Source organism: Galendromus occidentalis, unplaced genomic scaffold, assembly GCF_000255335.2.
Source record: "Galendromus occidentalis unplaced genomic scaffold, Mocc_1.1 scf7180000075612, whole genome shotgun sequence".
NCBI lineage: Eukaryota > Metazoa > Arthropoda > Arachnida > Mesostigmata > Phytoseiidae > Galendromus > Galendromus occidentalis.
This window is the reverse complement of record NW_003803602.1, coordinates 1,399,949-1,425,276: the sequence shown is the minus strand read 5'-3', so window position 1 is coordinate 1,425,276 and position 25,328 is coordinate 1,399,949. Positions and strand designations below refer to the sequence as shown.

Sequence of the window (25,328 nt, the reverse complement as noted above, 5' to 3'; positions counted from 1 at the left end):
CCGAAAACCGAGGCGTGTGGGACTCATGACTCCAATAATAGAGGAGCACGATCTGTTTCTCGAGATGGATCGCTCAACAAGCTTCCATTTGAACGAGCTTTCCCAGCGAGTAGAAGATTGGCACGCAGCTCTCTAGAGGTTTGTGCGTAACGTACCTACATCGATGAAGTGGCCTCCCGATAAGCGCGGATCTTCCCTGTATGAGTCCCGATGCAGTAAGTTATTTGGGCGATACATTCCGACAGCGTTACACGGCAGAGCGGAATTCCGCAGGCGGATGTATCGTAGACGATTTCCCGTAGGATGCCGTGTTTGCTTCTTGGAGCATCTCGTACCCCACCGGGAAATTCGACCTCCCGGTCTTTTGCTCAGTTTGATCCTCTAATTCCGCGCCCGGACTCGTCGCGTCGGAGGTTCTGCATATCTCATGTCATGAACGTTCAATGGGAATGATCATCGGGCTGGAGAGATAAGTACGTAGTTTCCCCGATTAATCTCTCCAGAATAGGAGTGAGCCTTCAGTTCGGAGGGAAGTCCAGAGAAGGAAGCGAGTAGCTCTGAGTCGGTGGCATCTCGCAGGAAAGTTCAACCCCCTAATATCGGCGCCCTGCTGACAATAAACCTGTCTGTAGGAGAGAAAAAACCCTATAGGTGTTGAAAGAATACCATGCGGCAGTCCAATATGATATTGTTCTCTTTACCGATTAGCCAGGATATTTACCAGGATATACGTATAGACATATAGAAACCCCCCTCCTTACATATTTTGCTGCTCGATAAATATTCCGTTTTCCGTGCGACTGCTGCTCGGGCTCAACCCCCAGCGGGCACGCATAGTTGAGACAACCAATGAAAGAGACTTATTAGGTTCAGACATATCGGAAAAGAGCTCACGCTATTCTTCTCGCTGGTCGCGGATCGGCTCGGCTCTCCGAGAAAAATCCTCAAATTTTCCACTCCAAAAACAATCGGCTTCGGGAGGACGGAGAACTGTCGCGAGCTCCGCTCTTTGGCGAAAACTCATCCGCTCGCGCTGATTCGACCGTACGTGACTGTAATAGCATCATCGACGCCAACGCGTACGCAGTCAGCTCGGTCCCTCGATTACCATACGCCATCGGTCGCGAACTTGGAAAAGCGTTTACCAGTCCCCATTTTTCTAGAGAGTTCGGTGGGCTGGCCGGGGGAGTTATCGAACACGTTTGCTCATTTCCATTCGTTCATGAGTCTGTTCATGCAGCAACAGGCGATCGCGAGTCGCTTTTGATCGAGATAATTCCGACAAGGTCTTTCGCGCGAGCGATTTTCGTGATGCGATAGTCAAATGGTCCTCTATCTTTTCGCTTGTCACGAACCTCCCTGGGATGATCGATCCTACGTTCCATTGATCCTGAGAATTATTTTCCCTCAGCTGCCCCCGAAACGACCAATCCGAGGAGCTCACGAAACTCTGATTCGCAATCGTATAGACCAGGAAGATCGCTATTTCTTTCGAGCAAATACAAAGTTCGGTTCTCGTTCCTCGACCCGAATCGAGAGGTTCCGATGATAATCAACTTCCCTGCGGCGGGAGGCCGTCTCCGTTGCTGATGTTCCGGGGAAGTTTTCGTGGCTCAAGGGGGAAGTCCGTCGATGTTCGGGACGTTCTCCATTTCCAGAGCGCCCCCGAGTGGCGCGGTGGAAGCGATCCCCTCCGGAATCGAATTGGGAGCAATGCGTGCAAATGCATTCGATACGGAGGGAAAAATCTCGCATAAACAGCGGTGTAGATGGGAGCGAAGGTCGACAATAAAGTTTCCTCGACTTTTATTTTTACACACCACATTTGAATGTCATACACAATGTATGCGCTGGCGATGTCCATTTTACAGTTCAGCGTCGTGTCTTCAAGTTGAACAGACGGGGGAGGGAGAAGAGTAGCTCGGTGAATCTTGGGGAACGAGAGCGTGTATAAAAATAACAGACGAAAATAGAGACAGACGGCTTCACGATTGGTGGCTCGTTTTCGTTCGGGCACCGGGGGAGTGTCGGGGGTCTTTGTTCCGATTTGGGGTCTCTGCCTTAGAATCTTCTCTCTAGGCTCACAGGTACATGTCTTCGCGGTCGATTCCTACGACTTCGCCGTCTTCGCCACCGCTGAATATCAGGAAGTGCGCCGGTCGATGCACTTCGTGATAGAATTCTTTCGGACCAGCGAGCGCCAAATCGTACTTCATGTTGACATCGTGTCGCACCCCTGAGAATGAGAAAGGTGATTTCGTGGTAAGCGCAAACGGTTTCTGTCATGAAACGATACTTATCCCAAACCGGAGCGAGAGCTGCAAACTTTTTCGTGAGAGTACTCGAGAGGAGTAGAGGTATCGACTGGAGCCCCAGGAGTTCTGAGGAATAAGGGCCCCGCATCGAAAGCGATGAAACCTACCCATGAAGTTGTAGTTCCAAGGCCCTTGATCTGGAACCATGAAGAAGCCGACGAATCGATCACTCAACAGCATCTGGACTTTCTCGTAGTGAGATGGAAGATATCCCTTGGGGTTGTTGCCGCGATCAGTATTCAGTCGACCCCACTCATAGCCGGACGGAGTCAGCTTGTAAGCCGTCAGAGAGCAAGAACCGGGAGTGAAGGAACAGGTCATCACGATCGCTTTCTCTGCATCCCACGTCGGGTGTTCCGACAGTATCTTGGCATGGGTGCTGACGTCCTGGAATGATTGATCGGAAAAATTCATTATTTCATATCTCTTCAATGCCCGAATGCCGCGGAAGCGGTCACGACGAATCTGTTCCTCCACGCAATAGCTCTCACCTGTGGCGAGAGTTGGGGAAGCTCGTTGGGCTGGGTATGCATCCAGCCGAGTGGCTCCAGGTCTTTCAAATATTCGTGCTGCGGGAGCTGGATGGGCAACGTCACGCTCTGGTGCGTGCCGCATTGGGGTGGAATCACTAAACACCGGATTTCTTTCACCTGGGGAATCGGGATGACGCCTACTGAGTTCTATGGCTCTGGACTTGAAACTTCCCGAACAAAAATGCAAAATTAAAAAATCGTCCCCCCCGGGGGACGGGGCGTTTATGCCGCTGTTCTCACCTGGGGGTTATCAGGCGGGGATACCCCATAGATGTAGGCGGCGATCTGAGTTCGAAGATCGGATATGATGATGAACTTTTTGAGCACGTTTTTCGGTAGAATGTATGTGTAGCCGGCCTCTTTTATGTCGTCCGACGACACGTAGATATGATTTGTCCTCAAATGGAGGTTCGTGGCCGAAATCGCTCGTACCTGGGGGAAATCATCATTAGAGAGGGCTTGGCAGGTCACGGCTTCTCATTGCGAGTTCTTTTCCCGTTCCCGGGCATGCTATTCTATGTATCTGTGGGGCTTCCTCGTTGTCGCGATAAGCAGAACATTGAATTTTGTCGCAAAATTGCAAAACCTCCCGAGCTTGAGGTCGGTCCCGCGTTTCGGTCATGGAACATGATGCGAAACTGGGACGCGAGCCCGGAAGGGTGAAGAATTTGTGTACTTTTTCTGGGACGGGCTAAAACTCGCTGGACCAACATTTTCTGTGCAGCGAAGGAACACCGTCCGTGATGACTCAAAATTCATGCAGGCCCACCGCACGACGGGGCTCGTTCGGTAACTTACCCTCCATTCGGTCCTCGAGGCGAAGGTCTGAGTCTCGTAATTACTCGTGGTTGAGGTGACGATGTCGTCGCCGTGCTTGTTGACAGTTTTCGTAGTTGTCGCAGTAAGTTGAGACTGTTCTTTGGTCTGCTTCTCAATCTCAGCGATCTGTTGTCTCTGAGCCGAGGGCGCCGAGATTTCCATTCCGAGGATGATGTCTCGCACTTCGGACTGCGTCAGCGAGGCGACGTTCACGTTGTTCTTCTTGCCGTAATCGGCCAGAATGAGATCTTTGAGCTTCACTTCGACGGCCACCCATTCCTCATCGGTCAACGTTGGCCAGATATGATGAGCTTCGGTGATAGTGGTCTTGTCGGGCTTGAGAATGACCTTGGTCCTCTCGTTGTTCACGTGGAGAGCTCGCAGGATGAGGATCAACCGTGAGAACGCCGTGTACGACGACACCGTTTTCAGCCAGTCGTCGTATAGGTTGAAAAGTACCATCTGAGGTTCTTGGGCCTTCAGGATCAGATCTCCGAACTTCTCCACTTTCAGACAGGCTTGGAAAGGCAGCTGAAGTTCGGATCCCTTGATCACGATATTGGGGAAGTCCAACAAGTGGACTTCGAGTGGATCCAACATTCCCTTCCGCGTGACGATGATCTGTTTCGGTTGCTCTTCCACCGGCAGAGACCGAATCAGAGCAGCAACTTCTTCGGCGGTCTTCCATTTGGCCAGTTGTCCGAGACGTTTCTGTCCGGCCCAGACGGACGTATGAATGACTTTGAGGAACAGCTGACCGGTTCTCGGGTTGAAAATGAAAATGGCGCCGTTGATGGGTTTCGTGGTCAGATTACCTTCGAATGTTTTGTGAATTGTGACACGGTACACATTCGTGTCGTCGACGAACCAGATGATTTGGTTGCTGAAAATCTCCCCGTAATTCTGGGAACTGAGGTAGGGTTCTGTCGGCTCCGAAGAGTACAGCTGCAGACCTTTACGAATGCGCTCTCTGAGCACGTAGAGAGCAGGGTTGGCCTTCATGATCTTAGCCATGGCCTGTTGGATGAGCGGTTTCGATCCAGGGAACCAATTCCCGAACGCGGAATGTAGGTTGTACGCCAAGTCCACGGCTATCAGAACACCGGTGGGCGAGGGATAGATCGACATGTTATCCGTAGTGTAGTCGAGATATTTCGCTCGAGCGTATCGTTCGATATCGTGCGAATCGTAGTCGCCCCAACGCAATTGGATGTCGATCCAGTATTTCTGGGTCGTCGTTCCGTCCATGGTGTCTTTGCTGTCCGCCAGCAAGCTGGGTCTCGACACGTTCCACTTGAAGGTGGCGAACAGTAGAATGTCGGCGCAGGACGAGTTCATCTTGTAGCTCTTTCGGGGATGGATCGTTTCTTTCTGCACCGTTTCGATCTCGAGGGCGTCCAGTTCTTGATCGAAGACTTGACAGAGATCCATGACGATTGACTCGTGGATTTTCTGCCATAAATGAGCTCGGAAGATTTGAATGAGGGAAATTTTCAGAGTGGGAATTTTTCCGTGCATGAAAATTCCCGTCAGATCCAGTTGCACCTGGAAACCGACGTAGACGTTGGCTCGATTGATGGTCGGCGACCACCAGAGGGTGAAACGACGGTTGGGAATTTGATTGAGACCAGATCTCTGGGCGTTGGTGAGCTTCTTGTACTTCATGCTCTCTTCGAAACCGGACGCTTTCTCCCAGAAGAGACCTTCCCAAGTCGGGAAGTACGTTCCCTTGAAGAGCGTGTGTTCCAGGATTCCTTCCACTCCTCCCAACGATTGAATCATGTCGGTTCGATAGTTGTTCAGATTCCAGAGTTTTCCGTCGTGACGCTGATGCGTCCACCAGAAGGGATTTTGCTTCAAGACCTGATATTGTTTGAAATCGGTCCGGACACGCCAACCTTTGTCGTAGGCGAGTGTGTGACGATCCTTCTGGAACAGGGTGTTGATCCGGGGAATACCTCGGTCCCACGAGTCTTCGAGATCTTCGAGAGTGAGTCGACGGTTCTGCGTGAGCGCTTCCTGTCTCTTGAGCGCGTATTCGGCCCAAACGCGCTGCGAGTCGACGAACTCGCTCTGCCAGGGTTGGATGTATCGGTACAGATTGGGAATCACTTGATCCTCGTCGTGGGACATTCCCGATCGGAAATGTGTAATTCCCACGTCGGTCTGTTTGCTCCATCTCAGATCGCTTTGAGGGATGAGAACGTGACCCATGGATAACATGCCGAGACCGCCGAGTTCTTTCGGGGTGTAGAACACCACGGGGGGGAATCTCGAAGGCATTTTCGAGTTCAGACCGATCTTGATTCGAGTCTGAATTTTGTTCTCGCACTTGACCAGTAAGTCAAGGAGTTCCTGGGTGTTGACTACGGCCTCACGGTAGTAAGTCATCAGACCTGGAAGAACGAAACGATTAATGAGATACGCTCGCCCAACTCGGAACAGATCTCCTCCGTGATTGGGATCATTGACATAAGACACTTTAAATCGATGGGGAGGGGGGAAGGGGGTGGCGATTCAACCCCCGAAGCGACCCGAGAGCCGACTGCTTGGCGCTTACCGATGAGCGCGGTGTTCCATTTATTGACGATTTTGGTGAACGTCGTGGAACCGGACGCCATGAGTATTTGACGAACCCTGTTGTGGAATTTAGCCAGAGATTCGTCATCGACTCGGAGGAAGCACTGAGCCGTGCGTTCTTTCGTGATTTCATTCTGGAGGTTCCAAACACCGTCCTTGTACGTGATCTGGAAGCGAATGCCGGAAATTCAAAATTCCATATTCGATTTACCGGCTGGCCCTGAGCATTGATCATCACAGCTGATGCCGGTGATGGGAATTCGGTCTCTATTTTTTTTCAAATCACGAACGTACTGACCTCGTCTTGGTTCATCCTACATCTCGGGAGGATTCTGCACTCGAAACCACACATGTTGAAGAGCAGATTAGGGTTGTCCTTCGAGTAGACCGATACGAAGCTGCCGTCCCACTGAACGGTCGTGACAGACCTCGGCAGTCGATTCTTGATATCCCAGAAAACGGCGCGACCGAGATTCACGTCGTGCTTCATCAAACGCATACGAGAATCCCGAGGCCAGCATTTCTTGTTGTTGTACCCGACGATATTCTCATTGTTGGGGTCGGGATGTTCAGTGAGGTATCTCTGGATGAGATCCCTGGCTTCATCGGCCGTGAAGCGGAAGAAAATGTGGACACGATCGATATATCTGGAGTACAGTCTGATCGGGTGGTTCTCCTCCGTGGGAACATCCTGGAAGCTCAGGAAATCATTCGGGACTTGGGGAGGGCCGGCCATCTCGGACGCCCGCTGCAGTCCGAGAAGGAGGAGGTCGAGCACCAGGCCGTAATACTGGACGATGAACGACGAAAACTGGAGACCGCGGATGATACCGTACTGGTTCGTGTGGTTCATGTCTTTGTAATTGATGACGACGTTGTTCTTTGCCGTCATGTAATCGGCAATGTTGTGGTCGATGATGAGTCGCAGCAGTCTGTTGAGAACCGTGATGTCGATTTTCTCGTAGAGTTTTTCAAAGCGGGATTCCATCATCACAGCGCATTCACCCTCGCCCGTCTCCCAGACGTCCTTGAGGTTATTGATACCCTGGCACCATTTGTATACGAGCAGCGGCGGCGGCTCAGAGTCGGCCGGTTTGATCCACGGTGGGAACAAACGTCGCTTATCGGCTTCGTACCACAAATATTGATCGAGGTAGGCGTCTGTGATCTTCTCCAAAGGCTCGACGTCGTACACAGGAATGAGGTGACTGTAGAGATCCATGAACTCGATACCGACCTTTGGGAAAAAGAATTCTCCGCATCAGAATGCGATCGAGCAGGCGTATTAAGACGCAAGCAAAACTAAATTAACTTATTCAGAGACATCCTCTCCTTGGGACACCGCGACTCGGCCACCTGCTCCGGAGGTTCCCGCCTGAGGCCGGTGTTCACATTCGCCTTTTCGTCGTCACAGCTCGTAGAGTCGCCGCGCAGACGTTCCGGTACCCACTGTCTCAGATTGAAAACTTTACTCTGAATCACGAGCAAAAGGTCAGAGATACGTACCCGTTTGAAGCCTTCAAAGCGAGAGGATCAGAAAATCTACTACTTACAGTGTGCGATTTTTTAAATAAGAAATATAGAGAGGGACGTTTCCCGATAGAATTATTGGACATCAAAGAATCTAGTACGAAAATCTCTGGGAGAATTCGCTATGAAGGGATCAAACAGAATAACGTTCAAGACCATCACGATATCTAATCGGATGCTTCAATCAGAAAGTCATCTTCACAGTCAGCTTCTATCGGGTGCTTCGGAACGTTACGCGGGAGCTTTAGAGCTCAGAATTTTCTCTCAGCTCAAACCGACGGCGGGAACCTCTGGAACCAGTCCGGAGTCGACAGTGACCGCGAAAAGGATCGGCCAACCGCGAGGGAGACGAATTTCTATCCGCCATCATGCTCATCATCGAAAATCATCACGGACAGTATCCACCAGGGAAAAACTCGATCGAAGAGTAACTCACCTCCTTGAACGCTCTCTGCGTGAGCAAATGACGTTTGATGCGAGAGAGCGCCTCGTGAGGGTTGTCGTAGGCCTGCTCGATGAGACCGAGTTCTTCTCGCTGGCTTTGATTCAATCTGCTCTTGACCGAATAAGCTTCTTTCAGTCGTTCCAACGCCAAAATCAGAAGTTTAGTATCGTGCTTGTACGACAGCGGCGGGAACGGCACCGGAGAGAATCTACGACTCTCGAGCCAGTGCACGGTCGTTGTGTAGATGGCGACGGCTTCCTCGGCGGAAATGTACGGACCGTCCTTGAGGTAATTATGCTGCCGTTCCTGTTCGGCTTTTAGGTAAAGCCTCGTCAAACGTCCCAAGTTCTTTTTGCATACGGTTTTGTCTACGGTGGCCCCGCGACGGATACGTTCACGGTTGTAATGCGCTGTATTCGTCCACCAATCCGCCTTCATTTTGACGTAACGGAGAATCATGCTTTCGATGGGAATGGGGAGTCCGGGAACTTTCCACGGGATGTTCGCCTTCCAGCACCGCCAAGCCTCGCTCAGATGCTGGAGAATGGTTCTCGCCTTGTTCTGTTTGATTCCCTCGGGCATCATGTCGATGATGTCGTGCATGACGGAGGCGCGAAGCTCAAGATCGAAGTGAGACTCCACTCGTTGTTTGGTGACGGTTTTCGCGACTCCTTTCGAATGACGACCTTCGAACTGTCGGGATAGCAAGTTTCCGAGCCACCTCTCCAGAAGAGGAGTGATCCCTCTGAGGAAGAACAGCCACACCCTCCAACCCGGAGCCCAGAAACCGCAGCCGGGGCCTTTGCCGACAGATCCCGAATTGAATCGATAGTAGATCAGATGTTTGATGTCCTTGCACATCCGGATCTGTCGCATGAGCTTGTACTTGTAACGGTACATGCCGGTGAGCTGACCGACGTGCGCGAAAATGTACTGGAGACCGTCAGCCAGTTGGAAAGCGTCGACGTTGTTCAGACGGTATTGGACGTGAGAGTCGACGATGAGCTTGGTCAGTTTCAAAATTTCTCTGCACAGATGGAAAGCGTTCCCGAAACGGGATTTCTTACGCTCCTTGGTCGTGAGCGTCTTGACCGGCTTCAAGTTGAAGTTGTAGTCGAGATGGAGATAGTTCAGGTTTTTACGATGGATCAACAAGTTCAACATGTTGTAACCCTGACGGCACACCTGCAGACCCGCCTCAACCCAATCTATGTTTGTCGATTGGAAGAACTTCGTGGATTTGAAGGATCGGAAAAGGAAACGTTTCTTCTGCGCTTTCGGTGGTCTGTGGTGGAGCGCGTTCAGCACGTAGTACTTCAGGAGCTTTTGATATGAGACCCTAACCTGAAACGAGGTAGACACGACGCTTTGAGCTATGACCTTCCGTTTTACAGGCACGACGCCGACGTCAAAAGCCTCGAAGAGTGGAGCTTTCGTGTGGATCTGGACGGAGCACAGATTTCCGGCTTACCTTGACCGGCATGTTCGGTGGACAATGTTCTCTGTACCAGCCCTTGATGAGAGGAACATCGAGTGCTCGTTTGGTGCGATCCGATCTCAGGTTGAAGGGTCGCGGGGCCCAGAGCAGAGCGATCCCATTCGCCGTATTGTCCGTGTACAGCGGACACTCTTGGAGGAACGGTCGCGCATGTTCTGGGAGCTCGAACTCCTCGTCGTCATCCGGGAGCAAGTCGTCCATTGGGGGCAACTGTTTCACAAAAGAGGAATTAGTTTCTGATTAAGAGCCCTAAGGGTCGACGCTCCGGAGGCTTCAAACCGCAGAGACGAGGGGTTGTGAGTTCGGGCGGGAAGAGGGGGAAGGGGGTTCCGTCGCTCACCTTGGTCGAGTTCCGATGAGCAATAGGATTGATGAGCGGGTCGTAATAGAAGGCCGGCAGATCCGGATCTTCAGTCTTGATGAAGACCACATTCGGAGTGTGGTACCACGACAGGTGTACGTGCACGTTGGGCATATTGTTGTACAGGTACGGGAAAGCGATCCGATACTCGGTCCGAATCGGTTGCCGGATAATTATTTTGTTTATGTCGTTGAACTCGTTCCAATCTTCGTCGGCTGGATTTATGTCTTTCACTAGCGGCTCGAACTTCGGCCCACCGGGCACCGCCATGTTGAGAGCCTTGGCCGTGAAGAAACTCTTTATATCGAAAAGATAAAAATAATTGTCGTCGACGAGGTCGGTCAGAAGCGAGTTGGCTATGCGGTACAGCGATGCCATCTGAGGCAAGGTCAGGTTCCATTTACGGTACGTCGATCCGTTAACGTATGCTGACTCGTCTATGAGTGGCTTGTGGTCGTAGAGCCATTGGGCGACGGGAACATCCTGCATTAAGGAATACGCTCGATCGGTCATTTTGTTCTCCCCAGTGGCATCCGATTTTTACACAACTTGAATCTGTCCATATATTATTCTATCGACATGGACTATTCGTCAGAGAAGACGGTGAATAGTCGAAGTCGAGATCGCAGGGGCCGATTGCGGGCTCGAAATCTCACCTCATCAGTATCCAAGCCCATTTGAACAGCTTCGAGTGGCTCCACGTCGAGGACGTTGTCCGCGTAATCGAGCGGAGGTTCTTCGTCATCGAACGGAGGGAATCGCATGCGCTTGAAATGACGACGATCACGTTTCTCACGTCTCATCATCATCCACATCGACCTGAGGAGACGATCTCGTCCCTTAGGATCTCGGACGAAGGATGACGTAAAATTCACGGGAGCTCTCGTTGACGCTTCACGTGGACACAGCTACTCGACTTACCCCCATTGCGCCATGTACACGGGCTCGATAACCCACGGAATCTCGTTGACGAACGTGATCGCTCCGGTGATGTGGTAGAGCACATTCACATCCCGAATCTGCTCCCAAGGCATCGGCATGTTCTCCAGAAGCTTGAGAACGGCATGAGGCATGTATTTCAAGGCCCCCAGGTACACTCGCTTGTCGTGACGGTACTTTCTGGACGTCATGTCGCCGTGATCTCGGATAATTTTTCGCAAATGCTCGGGAGGCATGTCTTCCTTCTGCGCATCGACGAAGCCGAATTTCCTCTTTTCCGAGTAGCGTTTCGACTGAAGCTGCTGCCATTTCCGGGCTGTGGAGATTACGAGCCGGAATTCAGACCCAGCCCCAAATAAATAACAAGACGCCGAGGCGAAGCCGAAGCGGGAGATTCTCTGACGGTACCTTTCTCCTGGAGTTTGGCTTCCGTCATCTGCGATGGGGGAAGGCCCGGTGGCGGTTGCGGTGGGGGAATCCGTGCGACGCCGGGCGGAACAAGTTGTTGTTGCTGCTGCTGTTGCTGCTGTTGTTGTTGCTGCGCCATCTGCGCGTGCACATGAGCAGCCAGTTGTGCAGCTTGATGTTGATTGGCTTGTTGCTGCATAGCCATGGCCTGCATCGTCGCTTGCATGTATGGATCCCCCATCGGGAGATACGGCGGCAACCCCGCCATGTCTCACTCGAAAATTCCTGAAATCACGAAACGATACGTCAGACTCCCCCAAGCTTGAATACAGTCAGGACAACAGTTTCCACCCGGTCCTCCGGGGATCGTCTCAAGGAGACCGGCGAACGCATGTCGATTCTAAGCCGTGCGTGAACGTCAGCGACCGATAGTCCACGCCGAAAGAGCCCAAGTCCCGTGACGTTTAGTCAAACGGCGGCGCGGCGCCCGCTCCACGATTGAGGCATCCCGCTAGCTAGAACCTTCGCATCCGCGACTCGATGGGAGGCTCGCTATATCCTCCGGACTGAAGATTTAATTACGGGGGTAGTTTGCGACCGAACGCGATGAGATAATTCGATGGGAAATGGCGCTCGAGGAGCATGTGCCGGTCTCGGAAAACGCGCTGATCGGATATCGGTGAATCTTCGTGTGTTGAGTTCGACTGATGATTCCTGAGGCTCTGGAGGCTGGGGACGACTCACCTCGAGGGACGGTACACCCGAATCACCGCTTGTTTCTCGTAAAAACCAGTCACGAAATCGAAACCTTTGTAAAACTGCGAACCACCAACACTGCGCTGGTGCTCGAACAGCAGAAGCTCAGCCCACCACAACAAACATAAACATGGCGCTGGCTTTTCGATTTCTCGTTTCAAAATTTTGGCGCCAACCCGTAGATGAATCGGTGCAATCGTTGAGCGGAGCTGCTTTGCTTCGATTGAGCCACTATGTTTGCCGAATGGAACCCCGCTTTCTCTTCTCGCTCGTTCGTGCAGGAGACGTCTCTGATCGAACTATCCATGATAATGGCGGTTCAATAGGCTACTTCCCGATTTCGCCGCCCAGAGATCGGTCATGTTTGAGCGAATGATACCTCCATCCTTGACATTCCGGGTTCACCGTGCACCTGAGACGCGTTACGAAGTTTCGCCTTCGATGGCCGTCTTATCTGAATTCCCTCTGTTCTTCATGCCGAACTTCCAGAAATCGCGTCCTCCCCACCTTTGGGAACTCTATTCCAGTCCGCAGACAATGACCTCACAGCGAAGAGGAGCTCGAAACAAGGCGCTGGTCTTATTGGTCGCCCCCGTCCCGGAGAATGCGACCAATCGCTCGGCTCCTTCTCCACAGGGTCTCAATCTGGATCTGCAATCTTGGAACGAACGAGGAATTTCGTGCGATTTCGAAAGCAAGGCTTGGGATGGATAATATGTAGTTACGAAATCGTTCTTCGGAAGTCACGGTCACTGAGGATCATGAGGACCGCCATCCCTCTGAATCCATTTCTCGGATCGTCGATAAATCGGTCGCGCTTGGATTTTCGGACACTTCCACACCTGAGTAACTTGGTGACGAGTCCCCCGGAGCTCTCCCGTACGCGAGACTTGATCGTTCCTGGGTCGTCCCTTGGAACCCACTATTACATAGAGCCCTTGCTTTGGACCTTCGGCTCCTGATCCCGCATCTTCTGGGAATAGAGTCGCTGTGGCTGGCGATTGGCGATGCTTCGTAAATTTTCGTTCCTCTCTCCCCGGAGATCTTTCTGTAGAGGCATGTGTTGATGCTCGAGAGCACGGAATATTCCCTGTACACTGTCTGGGATCGCGACAAGGGTACGCGGTGACGAGCGAGACGTACCTTTCCAGTGAATAATCATCTTAAGCTACGAGCGAGAGCTTAACGCATCTTCGGCGTCATATCGATGCCAATACAGGTTCGACAGAAATGTCAGTCTTCAGACCATACCCACCGGAGAATGGGGTTCGGATATCATTATCCATATCTAGAGAACGAGCTCGACGATGGGAACCAGTCCGAAATTAGAAATAAGACAATTTTGCATTACGATAGGGGATGCGAGCGAATCCGAAACATTAGGCGGAGCTTAGAGGATTACCAGGGAGATTTGGCAGACGTTCGTTCGCCGATGGCCAGAAGCGTAGACTTCTCGGTTTATTTCTGCATTCGGCGACGCCAATCATGGGTGCTACCGTCCTGACTCAATGTGTTCTTCAGGGCATATGTGCTTGCCTCAGCTACGATGCGAGTAGTGAAGGTGGATATTATATATACGTAGTAAAGTGGATTTCCAGTACTATCATTGATACCTGATGCTGATACTCGCTGATTACCCGCTCCGATCGAATTTCCAGCCTCGTGTTTCGGCCCAATACCATCGTATCGGCACTTCGCCTCGCGAACAGACTACGGCTACGCCGTCGAGCCTCACGCTGCAGCCGCCGTCGTCCCCCTGTCGGTCCCAGGTTCGTTTGCCGAATGTCTCGACCCGATTTCATCGTCGAGTTCAGGATTGGAATTGGTATAGTATGGAGAGTCGATAACGAGCCGGATGATGTGGAACGTAGATCGGGAAAAATAATATACTCTCCGTAGATGGCTGTCAACCTTCGCTCTTCTTCGCATTCCAACGTCACACAATTCGCTATCCCAAAGTCAAGAACATCAATGAGTCGGATGAGCTACTGCCTGAAATCCAGAGGAAACTCGCCGATAAAGACAACAAGGTGATCTAGCGCTCCGACATAAACGATGAATTTTCCCTGAATTCAGTCCTCCGCGAATCGGATATTCGGAGTGTCAGCATGACGTCGTCGTCCCTCTCACATGAACTAATGGGCCTCGATGAGATCCGGCTTCGAGTCTGTAGATTCCCTAAGCCCCTCCCCAGGCTGATGACTTGACATCACTGACTTCACCCTCAGACTGCGAGTCGAAGGTGCAATTGTTCTTGACCAATGCGATATTGGTTCCCTCTGCTTTTCCAGGGTAAATTGTGCGAGAGTGATATCCAGTCCATCCTGAACTGGACCAATCCATTCACTCTCGGACACGACGCTCTGATTACGGGCAGTGGCAGGAAGGTTGTCCGCGAACAAGGCAAGTATCGAGGATTTCCCCTCGCGAATCCCACAAATCATGAAGTACATAGATGTCCGACATTCTCAAGGCTTCCTCCTCCGATGAATCATCCGTGTAATTTGCAGTCAAGCGTCTACGGAAACGCTTCCCCAATGTCTTCAAGAATAGAACTTCTCTCGAAAATGTAGTCATGGACTTCAGTGAAAAAGGAAACCGCTCATTCGAAACGGGCGAAATATTTCTTCGGGTGAGTCTGTGGGAGTCTAGTTGGAAACTAGAGCACAGGGAATCCGGCGATTTCTGAAAGCGACTCCGATGCGATACATGAGAGCTGCGGAAAACAGAAAACTTCTCTTCCCCTCAGGAATGGTTCGGCGATGCGATTTATGAGAAGGAGATCGCCGAAATTGTGAACAACCAGACGAACTTGCTGAACAACTTCAAGGACAGCTGTGATGAAATGCTCGCTGTACTATTCATTCGCTATCTTACGATTATTGATTCTTGATAATATTGATCTCGAATGTCTATCTTCTGCGCGGGCTCATCCCGTGGGAATCGAAGACTCTCATCTCTAAAGTATTTCCTTGAAACTCGGTAAGGCAACGGGCTTCATAGCATCGACCCCTCAAGGAGAGGCTCTGAAGGACAGTAAACCTTACAAGAAGTTCAAGAGAACGATCGAGAAAAGACTAGGTTTCGATTTGAGGAAAAGTGAGTTTACCGATTACGAACATCGAGGGTGTCAGTCGGCATGAATCCGGGAGTTGCGGGGGAAATGCGGAACCATACACCCGATACGCGCACAGCGTGATAACCGAGAGCCCAGCCGTATGATAACCGTGTTGTCGGATATTTCAGAACAGCTGAAGATAATCATGACACAGTGCCGTTTCGAGATGGTTTCCTTCAATAGATCGCCGTGGTGCGCCCTATTCTCGGATGAGGATTTCCGGATCCTCGAGCTGCTGGACGACGCGGAATCTTTCGACGAAGATTCGTATGGAACACCACGTAACCAGAGAGTCGCTTGTCCATTAGCAGCTGACATGTTGGACTATATAAAGTAAGGTCTCTTCTTCTCATCGGGATAAGTGTGCCTAGTTTGAGTGTCTACGGAATCGAGCTGCGGGGAAATTTCCTCATAGAGCGGAGTTCCCTCACAAGCCCCCTCCTCAGGCAATCTGCAGCGGCGAACACCACCGACATCCACCCGAAGGTTGTACTGCACTTCAGCCATTCCGGTAAATGCGATGAGGAATGCGGATGGGTTATGCGCGGTCATGGTAAGAGGTGGGATCCATTCTGGATTACGTCGCAAACTTGGCTTGAATTCTAGGTGCACTGAAAAAGCTCGTCACTCTGTTTGGTATCGGGCGGGAATTCGATCAAGACTGCTCGAAAAGAGCATGGAGGCTATCAAGTATCTCGCCGTTCAACGCCAACTTCAATGCCGTGTACTACAAATGCCTGGGAGAGCAGAAGGACAAGGTTGCTGTTCTGCTCAACGAAAAGGTAGGCGGCGGAGCTATAGGTTTTCCCGACGGCGGCGGTAGAGGACTTTTTTTCCTCTCGATGGGGTCCTAGAAGGGAGGAGTCGGGAACGGACCATGGAGCAGATCGGGTGTAGGGATTAGGTTAATTAGTGTTCCTGATCGAAGCCAAGGGGAAAGGGAGAGAGGATCGATCGGTGGATGGGGAGGCAGAATGTGATTCTCATCCGTTTTCTGATCGTTTCCCCATTCGATTTTTTCAGATCATGAAGCTTGATGGTTGCGGTGGTGACTTGTGCGATGCAACAGACTTCGTGGCTCTACTGGAATCAAAGGCGAAGAATTGTGACTTGAAGCAGATCTGCTCAACCTGATAATCGAGACGAGCTCGAAGTCCGGAGCGATCGTCGACGAACACCCGACGATCATGTGTCTCCAGACCGCTTCTTTTCTTCCCATTAGAGGCTTTTCATGTATTACCTGATTTATTCTCGACATGGTGAACTCAAAATTAAATTGTAATCGGTGGTTCTTAAGGCATCGGAGCTGACGGTGACTTCATTTGGTAAAAGTGGCGCTTGAGTCTCAGAGTCATAGCGCTCAGAAATTCATTGGACGAGACGTATGATCTCCGCAGTCCTGATTGAGCTCGCCCGTGAGGAAGGTCTCGATCGCACAACGACGACCAACAGCGGGCGCGAAGCCGACGTCCCGCAGGTCCAGGGGCGTACGCAGGGGGGGGCTAAAGGGGCTATAGCCCCCTCCCAGATGGTTTCTTCGTAATGCTGTAGTATAGGAGCGAATCGCCATATTGGATTTCAGCCCCATGCGGAGACCCGATCTAGCCCACCCCCCCAAGGAAATCCTGCGTACGCCGCTGCGCAGGTCTGAGCTGAAATCCCCTCGTTCGATCCATATCAATGTTTCTCGCCTGGTATCTGTGACCAGAAATCGAAATCTCGAGCATGTGTGAAAATCGAGCATGTGTTCTCACCGAGATCCTTTGGCGCAGCTTAGTTAGCTCGTCTGAAGCTCTGGGACCAAGCTCCTAGGGGAAGTGCTCTGCTGCCTCGGACATCGAGAAACAGATCTGGTCGCCTCACCTGGTGATACCTGCGGGAAATCCGCTCTTTTTTTTCGTGACGAAACGAGTCCTCGACGGAGCTATTTCATCGATGGGAAGATCAATCAATCAAAGCTTGGTTTTGCCAAGACAAGGATCGGGGATCCGGGATATTCGCGATCGGTTCGGGTTGTGTTTTTGACAGCCTGGCTCGCTCGCGCCTCGCTCCGAAGCTCAAGTCCATATCACGGTCAGACGTCGCGGAGCGATTCCCGATGGAGGCGATCGATAGTGGCCTCGGAAACTGATGACTACAGCATCAGTAGACCGATCCTCCAGCAACCTTCCGGGGATCTTCAGCGAGAAGATGCCTTCAGTATTTCCGAGAACTCTGGACACGGCAGCGATACCTCCAAGTACGGGAATAGAGCGATAGATTATACTCCGCATGAGCGGCTCAAACGGCTCCTCGCGTCGTGGAGAGACCTACTCTCCCGGAAACTTCATCGAGCGATTCGGCATTTTTCCACGCGGAGACCCGAAGCGAACCCCCAACGGATTGAGACTAGGGACCGTGCCGACGCGATATTCGCGCGCTCCAGCATTTGTGAAACAAGCGCGCGACTGATTGGCCCACAGCGATACGACTAGATGCTGCCGGCAACATGGAAGAGACTTCGAGCCGGAAACTGAGCGTTCTCTGACTCGGGCTCTGCGAGTTCGCAATTCGTTGACACTACAGAAAGGAAGCCATTACACTCATCGCACATTCTCCGATTCACGGACCCTCTGGAAAGTTCCAAACCGTAAGCCTTTTCACGACGTCAACCGCTCTTTAACAGGATGCTTGTAGAATTTCACGAGAGCATAGTTCAGAGCGCCGCCGGAGCGGAATTCTCACAAACGAGACGGCTGCAGTCTACCGGAGCTTTTGTGTACGAAATGAGAGCTCCCTACCGGGATGGATGAACGCGAGGGAGTCATTGAAAAACCGAGCAGAGAAGAATTTTCGAAATCTCTACCTTTCGTGAGAGAAGGGAGGAAGCCTCATTGAGGCAAAAGTGAGGCCGAACGGCTGGGTTTTGGAGTTCGGCTTCTGAGGAGGAGTACGGAGACATAAGGAACACCTAATAATGTGGTCGGTGTCTTCGGCAGCCGGCATCATCTCGAAGCGGTGAAAGGCGCGAGAAAAGTGGAGAGGAACTTTTTTCTGCTGTTTTGTTTACTGGGCGCCATTGCCCGTTGTCGAACGTTGGAGGTTCCGCGCGACGAACGACGAATGAGGAAGACAACTTTTTGTGGACCGGAATTATTTAGAACTTCTCAGTCTCAGCCCAGACTTGACATCTTCAGAAATATCCCGTAGTTGTCGCTCTGAAATCCTCCGAAGGCGAAAAATGGTAGATTTCTCAAGTCTCGAAGTGCCCACCGAAGGCATTCGTCACCGGCAAGCGAACACTCAGGCGTTTATTTCTTCTAGAGACTGTGGAAAGGTGAGCGTTTCCCTATGTCTTTCTGATCGAGATTCTCACTTGATTCTTCTCCCACCCGAGTTTCCCTCGATATCCGTGCTAGATGAAAAAGGCCATCTGCCTGTCCCGCAGCATAACCTGCTGGCTCTAGCCGGTGTCTCTCGGTCGTTCAGAAATCAAAACTGTTTCGTATAAATGGTCGCTGCGGACACCACCCAGACTAAGGACTTCCGTTTCAGGGCACTTTGTACATTTGCGAGAGTCGCGTTTCGTGGAGATCTGACGCCGGAACGGGGTTCTCGCTCGAATACCCCCGCATTCAGATTCACGCGGTGACGCGAGACCCAATATTGACGAGTGCTCCCTGCCTGTACGTTGTGATAGATGAGGAACTCCTTGACATCTACATGGGGAACCAGAATGGCGACGGTGAGCTTCTGGAAATATATTCCGATATCTCGCACTTTTATGGGTTCGCAGCCGCATTGGGACCACCGGCAAGATATAATAATAATGAAGGCGAACATTTCTTCTTCCTTTGGCGCAGGAAACCTAGATGAGCACGAAGAAGGTCAGGAGCGGGACTCTTCTTTCGCGATCAGATTCGTCCCCGAGTCTGACACCGTCCTGGATTCGATGTATAAAGCGATGAGTGATTGTCAAGCGCTCCATCCGGACCCCTGTTCGGACTCTGAGCCCGAAGCCGAGGATGAAGATGAATACGACGTGGACGAGGCCGAACAAGGGAACGGGGTCGACGAGAACGGGGACGGAGACGCCGACCAGCCTATGGACGGTCAATTCGACGATGCGGATTGAGACCTCAAACTCGCGGCTGTCGTAATTCTCCGAAACGTTCCATGATGCGACCTGTTGTAAAGTAAAAGCTCGGGGGGCTGGCTCAGTTCAGGATGATCTACCGGGTGCCATCGCGTCCGGACTGATAGAGGGGGAAGGAGCTCCAAACAAGAGCTAGAAGATCTTGGACCCCCTCGCGGTTCGGATGGCGTGATCTCCGGAGCGGATTCGGGCTTCCCCCTTTGGAAGTCATTGGATGCCCGATTTACATTCTCGCTCAGAGCAGGTCCTCCGCTCAACACCTTGTATATGCAGCTGTTTTCACAATAAACTGACTCCAGTCTCTCGAAGATTGTTGAATGCCTGTAGCTGCTGGACGTTCATAACGAAACATTCGCGTTCTTCACCTGGACACGGCAGCTTACGAGCTCCGGTCCGTCGAGAGTCATGAACATGCGGAGAATGGGGAATTGGCGTTATCCTGAAGTGCGATCACCTTGCAGATAATGGTAAAAATCGGAATCATCGGGGGAACTGGTCTCGAGAAGCCGGACCTTCTCAAGAACAGACAGGAAAAATATGTGGACACACCCTTCGGAAAGGTCAGATCAAGCGGCTTTCGATCGCATCGATCGACAACTGCGCTCCGCGCTGAACTATGCGTCCCTGGCAGAATCGCTAGACTGAGAGTTTTCGAATGAATATTCAAGTCATCCATCATTTCCTCCCTCAGCCCTCCGATGCTCTGATAATCGGGACAATCGAAGGTGTCGAGGTGGTCATACTGTCGAGGCACGGACGGAGACACGACATCAATCCTACGAATGTCAACTTCAGAGCGAATCTTTTCGCTCTGAAAGAAGAAGGCTGCACCCTCATCGTTGTCACGACGGCGTGCGGCAGTCTGCAAGAGGTTTGTGAAAGACGGAGAACAATACAAACTCGAAAACCGCGGGCCATATTCCCTTCTAAGTATTCGTTGATAAATTACAGCAAATCAAGCCCGGTGACTTTGTAGTTCCGGATCAGTTCATAGATCGAACAACGAAACGCATTCAAACTTTCTACGATGGAGAGCCGGACCACCTGAAGGGGGTTTGTCACGTACCGATGGCGGAGCCCTTTTGCAAAGAACTACGCGAAATCATCGGTGAGAGTCCCGTGATGCGGACACAGGTTCCTGATGGTCGTCCGGTTGGGTAGTGAACAGTATGTAAACGAGATCGCTTCCAGCCGAAACCTGCTGTGAACTGAGCCTGGTCTGTCACCGCGAGGGAACCGTCATTTGCATCGAAGGTCCCCGATATTCTTCGAAAGCTGAGAGCAAACTATTTCGCTCCTGGGGAGCCGATCTGATCAACATGACCATCGTTCCCGAAGTGGTCTTAGCTGCAGAATTAGGTGAGGAAGCTTTCCCGATCAACGCAACGATCGCATGTAGCTCCCGTGGGAAGCTTGCGACCACACCGGAGGTTCCGAGGACGGAATCAGTGACTGGATCATTTCAGCTCTGCCGTACGCGTCGCTGGCCATCGCCACCGACTACGATTGCTGGCGAGAACACGATGGACATGTTGACGTAACATTGGTGATGGAGAACCTGAGGAGCTCGTCTCAACATGCTTGCCGAGTTCTGAAAGCGGCCATCTCCAAAATCGCCAGCTTTGACTGGACGAAGGTCCAGCAGGAGCTCAGGAAGCAGATCGAAGTCGCCGTGTCACACCCTGAGTGAGTAAAACCCCTGACGAGGGCTCATCGGGGGTGGAGAATTCCCCTCCCCCCAGAACACCGCCTTCGTATGTTGAGGTGTATGGGAATCATCATGATTCTTCCCCCCCCCCAAAAAAAAATCCTATACACGATCCTGGATGCTACCTTTCCGATCATCGGAATTATGGATGACGATTTGTATGCTCGCCTATGACGACCATTTCCATGTACTTAGATGACAGAGGAAATAAAGAACGAATTTGACGCTACGATTATCAGTCCTCCGAAGAATGAGTCACAGTCGAGACGAAATCCATTGCTAGTGTCTAGGACGTTGTGCTCACGGCTCCACATGTCGGAAATCTTCGCAATATTCAGTCGATGCTCAATGATGAAACGATTTTTCGAGACACCTCGGAGTTTTATTTAAAGACCCTTGGCGGCGTCGATCTTGGCTTTCTTCTCAGCCAGCTTTTTGAAGTAAGCTTTTCGGACGGGCTTCCTCAGCTTTCCGTACCTGCAGTTGATCAACGTGTTCATTTTCTTCTTGAGGTACAGCACCTTGTGCCTCTGGAAATCGTTGAGATTTTCCCTGGTCTGACGTGCGGTCAGCTTCTTGTAGAACAGGGATTCCTTGAATTTCTTCTCAACATCGTTCTGTAAGGAACATGTCACATGATCATTCACCGGAAGACAGATCGGAATTCATTCGAATCCTCATGGCATGGACACAACGAAAGGAGTCACGCTGCTCCGCAACCTACCTCCTCGAAACGCTTCTTCACAATGATGTCTTTCGTCCCCGAACAAAAACCGCCAAGCACCTGAGGAGTCAGGCGGATGTGCTTGAAGAGTTGGGGCTTCCTCTTCAGGCCAGGACCGGTGACCAGAGCTCGGTTCTGGTCGACGACATCAACGATGACACCGAGTTTACCCTGGTCCTTGCCACGGGTCAGGTAGACCACGCGACCGATCTCCACGTAGTATCGGTTGTACGGCTGCAGAAAGAGGAAAACTATCACTGAGAAGCGATCTCGAAGCCCCCCACGAGCTTACGACCCGGTTCCGGAGTTCGACACAGCGGATCGCGGTGCACACCACCGGGATTCACCCGACCAGGTCAACAATGAACGAGTATCTCCCAAGGAATCACGTCTGAACGAAACGGAACTACGAGAAGGCAAAAGGCGGAGCACAGTAATGAATTTTCTCTCAAAAAACCCGACTCCGGGTCTCCACGTGTTCAAGGCGCTTCACATTTTCGAGACTTCCATCGCTACTGGCAGCGAATTTCGGCGATTCTTATCCAGCGCCGATGCTCTCGAATCCCGGATGGCAACGAAGACCCAAATCACAACTTGTAGTGGGCTGATTCCACGGTAGAAACCCAATTTCAAGCCAGAATTTCGACCAAACATACCATCTTCACCGACTCCGGAGTAAAAAGAAACCCAACAGCGGAAGTAGCCGCGCTTTCGGATCGAGTGGTTTCGATTCTTATAAACCCAGGCTGATCGTAATCAATGAATGTTCAGTGAATCAAGCGGTCCGGGGATGTCGGATTTATGGTCGCGCAACTTATGGTCACGCTCGGTTTCGGTGATGAAGCCGTCCAGGGGAGTACGCGAACCCGATTTTCCCTAGGAAGGGCGCGCTTCATGAAGCGGACGAACGGTATATCCCAACGTAGGTCCATATACTTTTGCGCTGCGCTAACCTTAAACAACGGAGGCGGCCATATTGGTAGAGGGCGCTGGTAGCCAGCTGCTGTGGTAGTCCTGCGCGGCTTTCAAAACCCCGGGAATCATCGTCGTGGTGGGGAACCCAGAAATTATCGGAGTAGTGAGCACAACGTAGTGCCCTCGGCGAATTCGACTCCGAAAATCCTTTGGTAGCGATACGCGACGATTATCGGAGTTCTATCCGTTAGAGCGCAGAGTCCTCAGGAGGATCTGATCCGAGAATCGTCCAGATGAGAAACCCGAATATCATTAGACTCCTGACCACGGAGCACAGAGCCTAGGAGTCAGTCTAATATATAAAGTAAAGTGTTTGTGGCTTGGTTTCTCCTCGATGCGCGTCCAAACCGCTGGACCGATTGTCTGGAAACTTGCGCAGTCTGAGAGTTACATCGAGGAGACGGACATAGGCATACCAAAAACCGCCAAGAAAGAAAGATGAAATTAATATCAAGCCTTTTCCGAGATGCGAATGAACACCATCGTTTTGCTTGGACGACGACATCAATTGTATGATGGATGTATGATTTTCCCACCCACTACATTCACATATTTTCTCCACTTGGAAGTTTCATATTCGGCCGTTTCGAGCTTGGACCACGAAGAGACAACTCGATGGCGATTCCGTAGTCATTTAAATACCTCCATCCACCTCCTTTTTATCGACATCCGTTTTAAGCGGGCTCCGATCACAGTCAACAAGGTCGTTCCCAAACCGGGGGAAAAACGAAGCCTGCGCCCCTACAAGCAAGTGATTCTGCGGAAATGCGACTTCGCTCTTCATTGAACACTCCACGATCCTCGGAGCACGATGGACACCTGAACGTTGGAGATCCCCAAGTCAGTCCGGAATCCGCCAACACCAAGAATGACTCCGAGGACTGCGTTGACGACAAGGACACTCAGGGATGCGGTTCTACCCTCCGAAGCTCTCGAAGTGACGCCGTTGTAGGATCATCCGTTCCCGCTAAGCGAATGAAGATGAGCACTGGTGCCGATCTCACGGTTACGAAGGAAAACTCCGATATCCTCACAGAGGCCGGTCCCGGAGAGAATTCAATCGGTGACCCTGATGACTGATGACAGTCTGCCCCCTGAGTTGAATGGAGACCGAATCTCTTTCCACCGATCAAGACAGCGAGCACCACGATACGTTCGAACACGCCGTGCTCCGACACATTTCAACGTCGATCCTTTTGATGCGCCCCTTATCGTCCACCTATGGAGTGCCCACGATGAAAAGTGGTATGTGGAGGAGAAACAAAAAGCTCTACGACGACACAGCAACATTTTGTCAGTAACCACTACTGCCGTGTTCGTAATACAGATGGGGTTTTTTGCTCTACAGCAGCGGTTCCCAACCTGGGAGCCGCGGGACTTTTCTGGGGTAGCCGCCGAATCTGGTAGCCGCAGCTCCCCTAGGAGCCGCGAGACTTTTTCTTGGGGAGCCGCGGACTAATTTCTGGTGTAGGTCCGGGCCGTCAGGGTTTGTCAATTCCAAGGGAAGGTTCCGAAATGGATCGACTTCATCTGCCACGGTTGTGTTCCCGCCATTCAGCCCAACTCTATCGAGGAGTGAACGAAGCTAAAATAAAATCTCACTCGCTTTCACACCACCGCACGGAGCACCTTTTTCCTTGTGTCTTCCCCGCAGAGAACACTTCATCCACCACTAAGCTTTTTAATGTGAGCTTCGAGAAGCTCAACTCTTCTCTTCCGTCGAGAGAGACTGGATTCATTTGTTAGAGAACTCTGGTATGCCCGCGAGGCTACCTTCTCCAGCCAGGAGCTGCTCGTCTCCGGAGATTCCCATTCAGTCTCTTTAACGGGGAATTGACGGGAGGGAGGTGGAATATTTGTAAAAAATATATGTACGTGCAAGTTATGAGTGCCGGAATTGAGCTGCGAAAGGTCCTTTTAGGGGGAAAAGAAGGGAGAGTAGGGAGGAGCCGCGGGAGCCGCGTGGGCACTGGGTATCCTGGGAGCCGCGGGAGCCGCGTGGGCACTGGGTATCCTGGGAGCCGCGGGAGCCGCGTGGGCACTGGGATCCTGGGAGCCGCGGGGGAATTCTGGGTTCGCTAGGGAGCCGCAGAGTGAGAGTCATGATGCAGTCACGGCTTCTTTTCAGTAGGATAAGCTTTGACCCACCTCGCCGAGCCCATGGGACTGATGCATTAGAGCAGCGATTCTCAAACTTTTTTCTCCCACGTCTCCCTTCTGCCTCTTGGGGAGCGCTCGCGTCTCCCCCGAGGGTCATCGAATATCTGAGAATATAGAGTTTCGACCGAGACATGCCACAGTGCCGTTTTATCCGTACATACGGCTTCATCCTTTGATTGTACAATGATTATAAGCTTGGAGTACAGTGGCAATGAGCTTCGAGCAACGAGCAGCTGGCATGATCGTATGTGAGTGATGGATTCCCTGCGTCGGTCCCACAGAACTTTCAGGCTCACGGACGACGCGAACAGGAGCGTAAAGTGA

General features: G+C 51.6%; 5 protein-coding genes across 5 annotated transcripts; 3 read left to right on the top strand and 2 right to left on the bottom strand.

Annotated features, from left to right (window-relative positions):
- Window positions 1-1,812: 1,812 nt before the first annotated feature.
- Window positions 1,813-11,696, bottom strand: Prp8 (pre-mRNA processing factor 8). The gene is made up of 14 exons (XM_018640258.1): window positions 11,520-11,696; window positions 11,429-11,456; window positions 11,003-11,336; window positions 10,738-10,900; window positions 10,061-10,564; window positions 9,694-9,930; window positions 8,214-9,566; window positions 6,546-7,484; window positions 6,228-6,414; window positions 3,647-6,063; window positions 3,089-3,280; window positions 2,807-2,965; window positions 2,423-2,702; window positions 1,813-2,236 (listed from the first exon to the last, which is right to left on the bottom strand). Exons 1-14 carry the CDS (start codon window positions 11,694-11,696, stop codon window positions 2,082-2,084), a joined length of 7,125 nt encoding a protein of 2,374 aa, XP_018495774.1. The 3' UTR covers window positions 1,813-2,081.
- Window positions 11,697-13,611: 1,915 nt separating this feature from the next.
- On the top strand, window positions 13,612-16,602 carry LOC100905309 (multiple inositol polyphosphate phosphatase 1). The gene is made up of 11 exons (XM_003737704.2): window positions 13,612-13,745; window positions 13,843-13,953; window positions 14,084-14,214; window positions 14,476-14,587; window positions 14,695-14,816; window positions 14,934-15,038; window positions 15,172-15,283; window positions 15,431-15,635; window positions 15,749-15,813; window positions 15,909-16,084; window positions 16,326-16,602. The coding sequence occupies exons 1-11, from the start codon at window positions 13,670-13,672 to the stop codon at window positions 16,434-16,436; spliced, it is 1,326 nt and encodes a 441-aa protein (XP_003737752.1). The 5' UTR covers window positions 13,612-13,669; the 3' UTR covers window positions 16,437-16,602.
- A 1,225-nt stretch (window positions 16,603-17,827) lies between these two features.
- LOC100905023 (S-methyl-5'-thioadenosine phosphorylase) lies at window positions 17,828-21,148 on the top strand. Its single transcript, XM_003737702.1, has 6 exons — window positions 17,828-17,931; window positions 19,899-19,997; window positions 20,129-20,308; window positions 20,389-20,545; window positions 20,629-20,796; window positions 20,904-21,148. Exons 2-6 carry the CDS (start codon window positions 19,902-19,904, stop codon window positions 21,125-21,127), a joined length of 825 nt encoding a protein of 274 aa, XP_003737750.1. The 5' UTR covers window positions 17,828-17,931; window positions 19,899-19,901; the 3' UTR covers window positions 21,128-21,148.
- On the top strand, window positions 18,370-19,735 carry icln (chloride nucleotide-sensitive channel icln). The gene is made up of 3 exons (XM_003737703.2): window positions 18,370-18,618; window positions 18,837-19,026; window positions 19,145-19,735. Exons 1-3 carry the CDS (start codon window positions 18,523-18,525, stop codon window positions 19,414-19,416), a joined length of 558 nt encoding a protein of 185 aa, XP_003737751.1. The 5' UTR covers window positions 18,370-18,522; the 3' UTR covers window positions 19,417-19,735.
- Window positions 21,149-21,505: 357 nt separating the features above from the next.
- RpL14 (ribosomal protein L14) lies at window positions 21,506-22,555 on the bottom strand. Its single transcript, XM_003737701.2, has 3 exons — window positions 22,526-22,555; window positions 21,870-22,103; window positions 21,506-21,762 (listed from the first exon to the last, which is right to left on the bottom strand). Exons 1-3 carry the CDS (start codon window positions 22,526-22,528, stop codon window positions 21,532-21,534), a joined length of 468 nt encoding a protein of 155 aa, XP_003737749.1. The 5' UTR covers window positions 22,529-22,555; the 3' UTR covers window positions 21,506-21,531.
- Window positions 22,556-25,328: the final 2,773 nt, after the last annotated feature.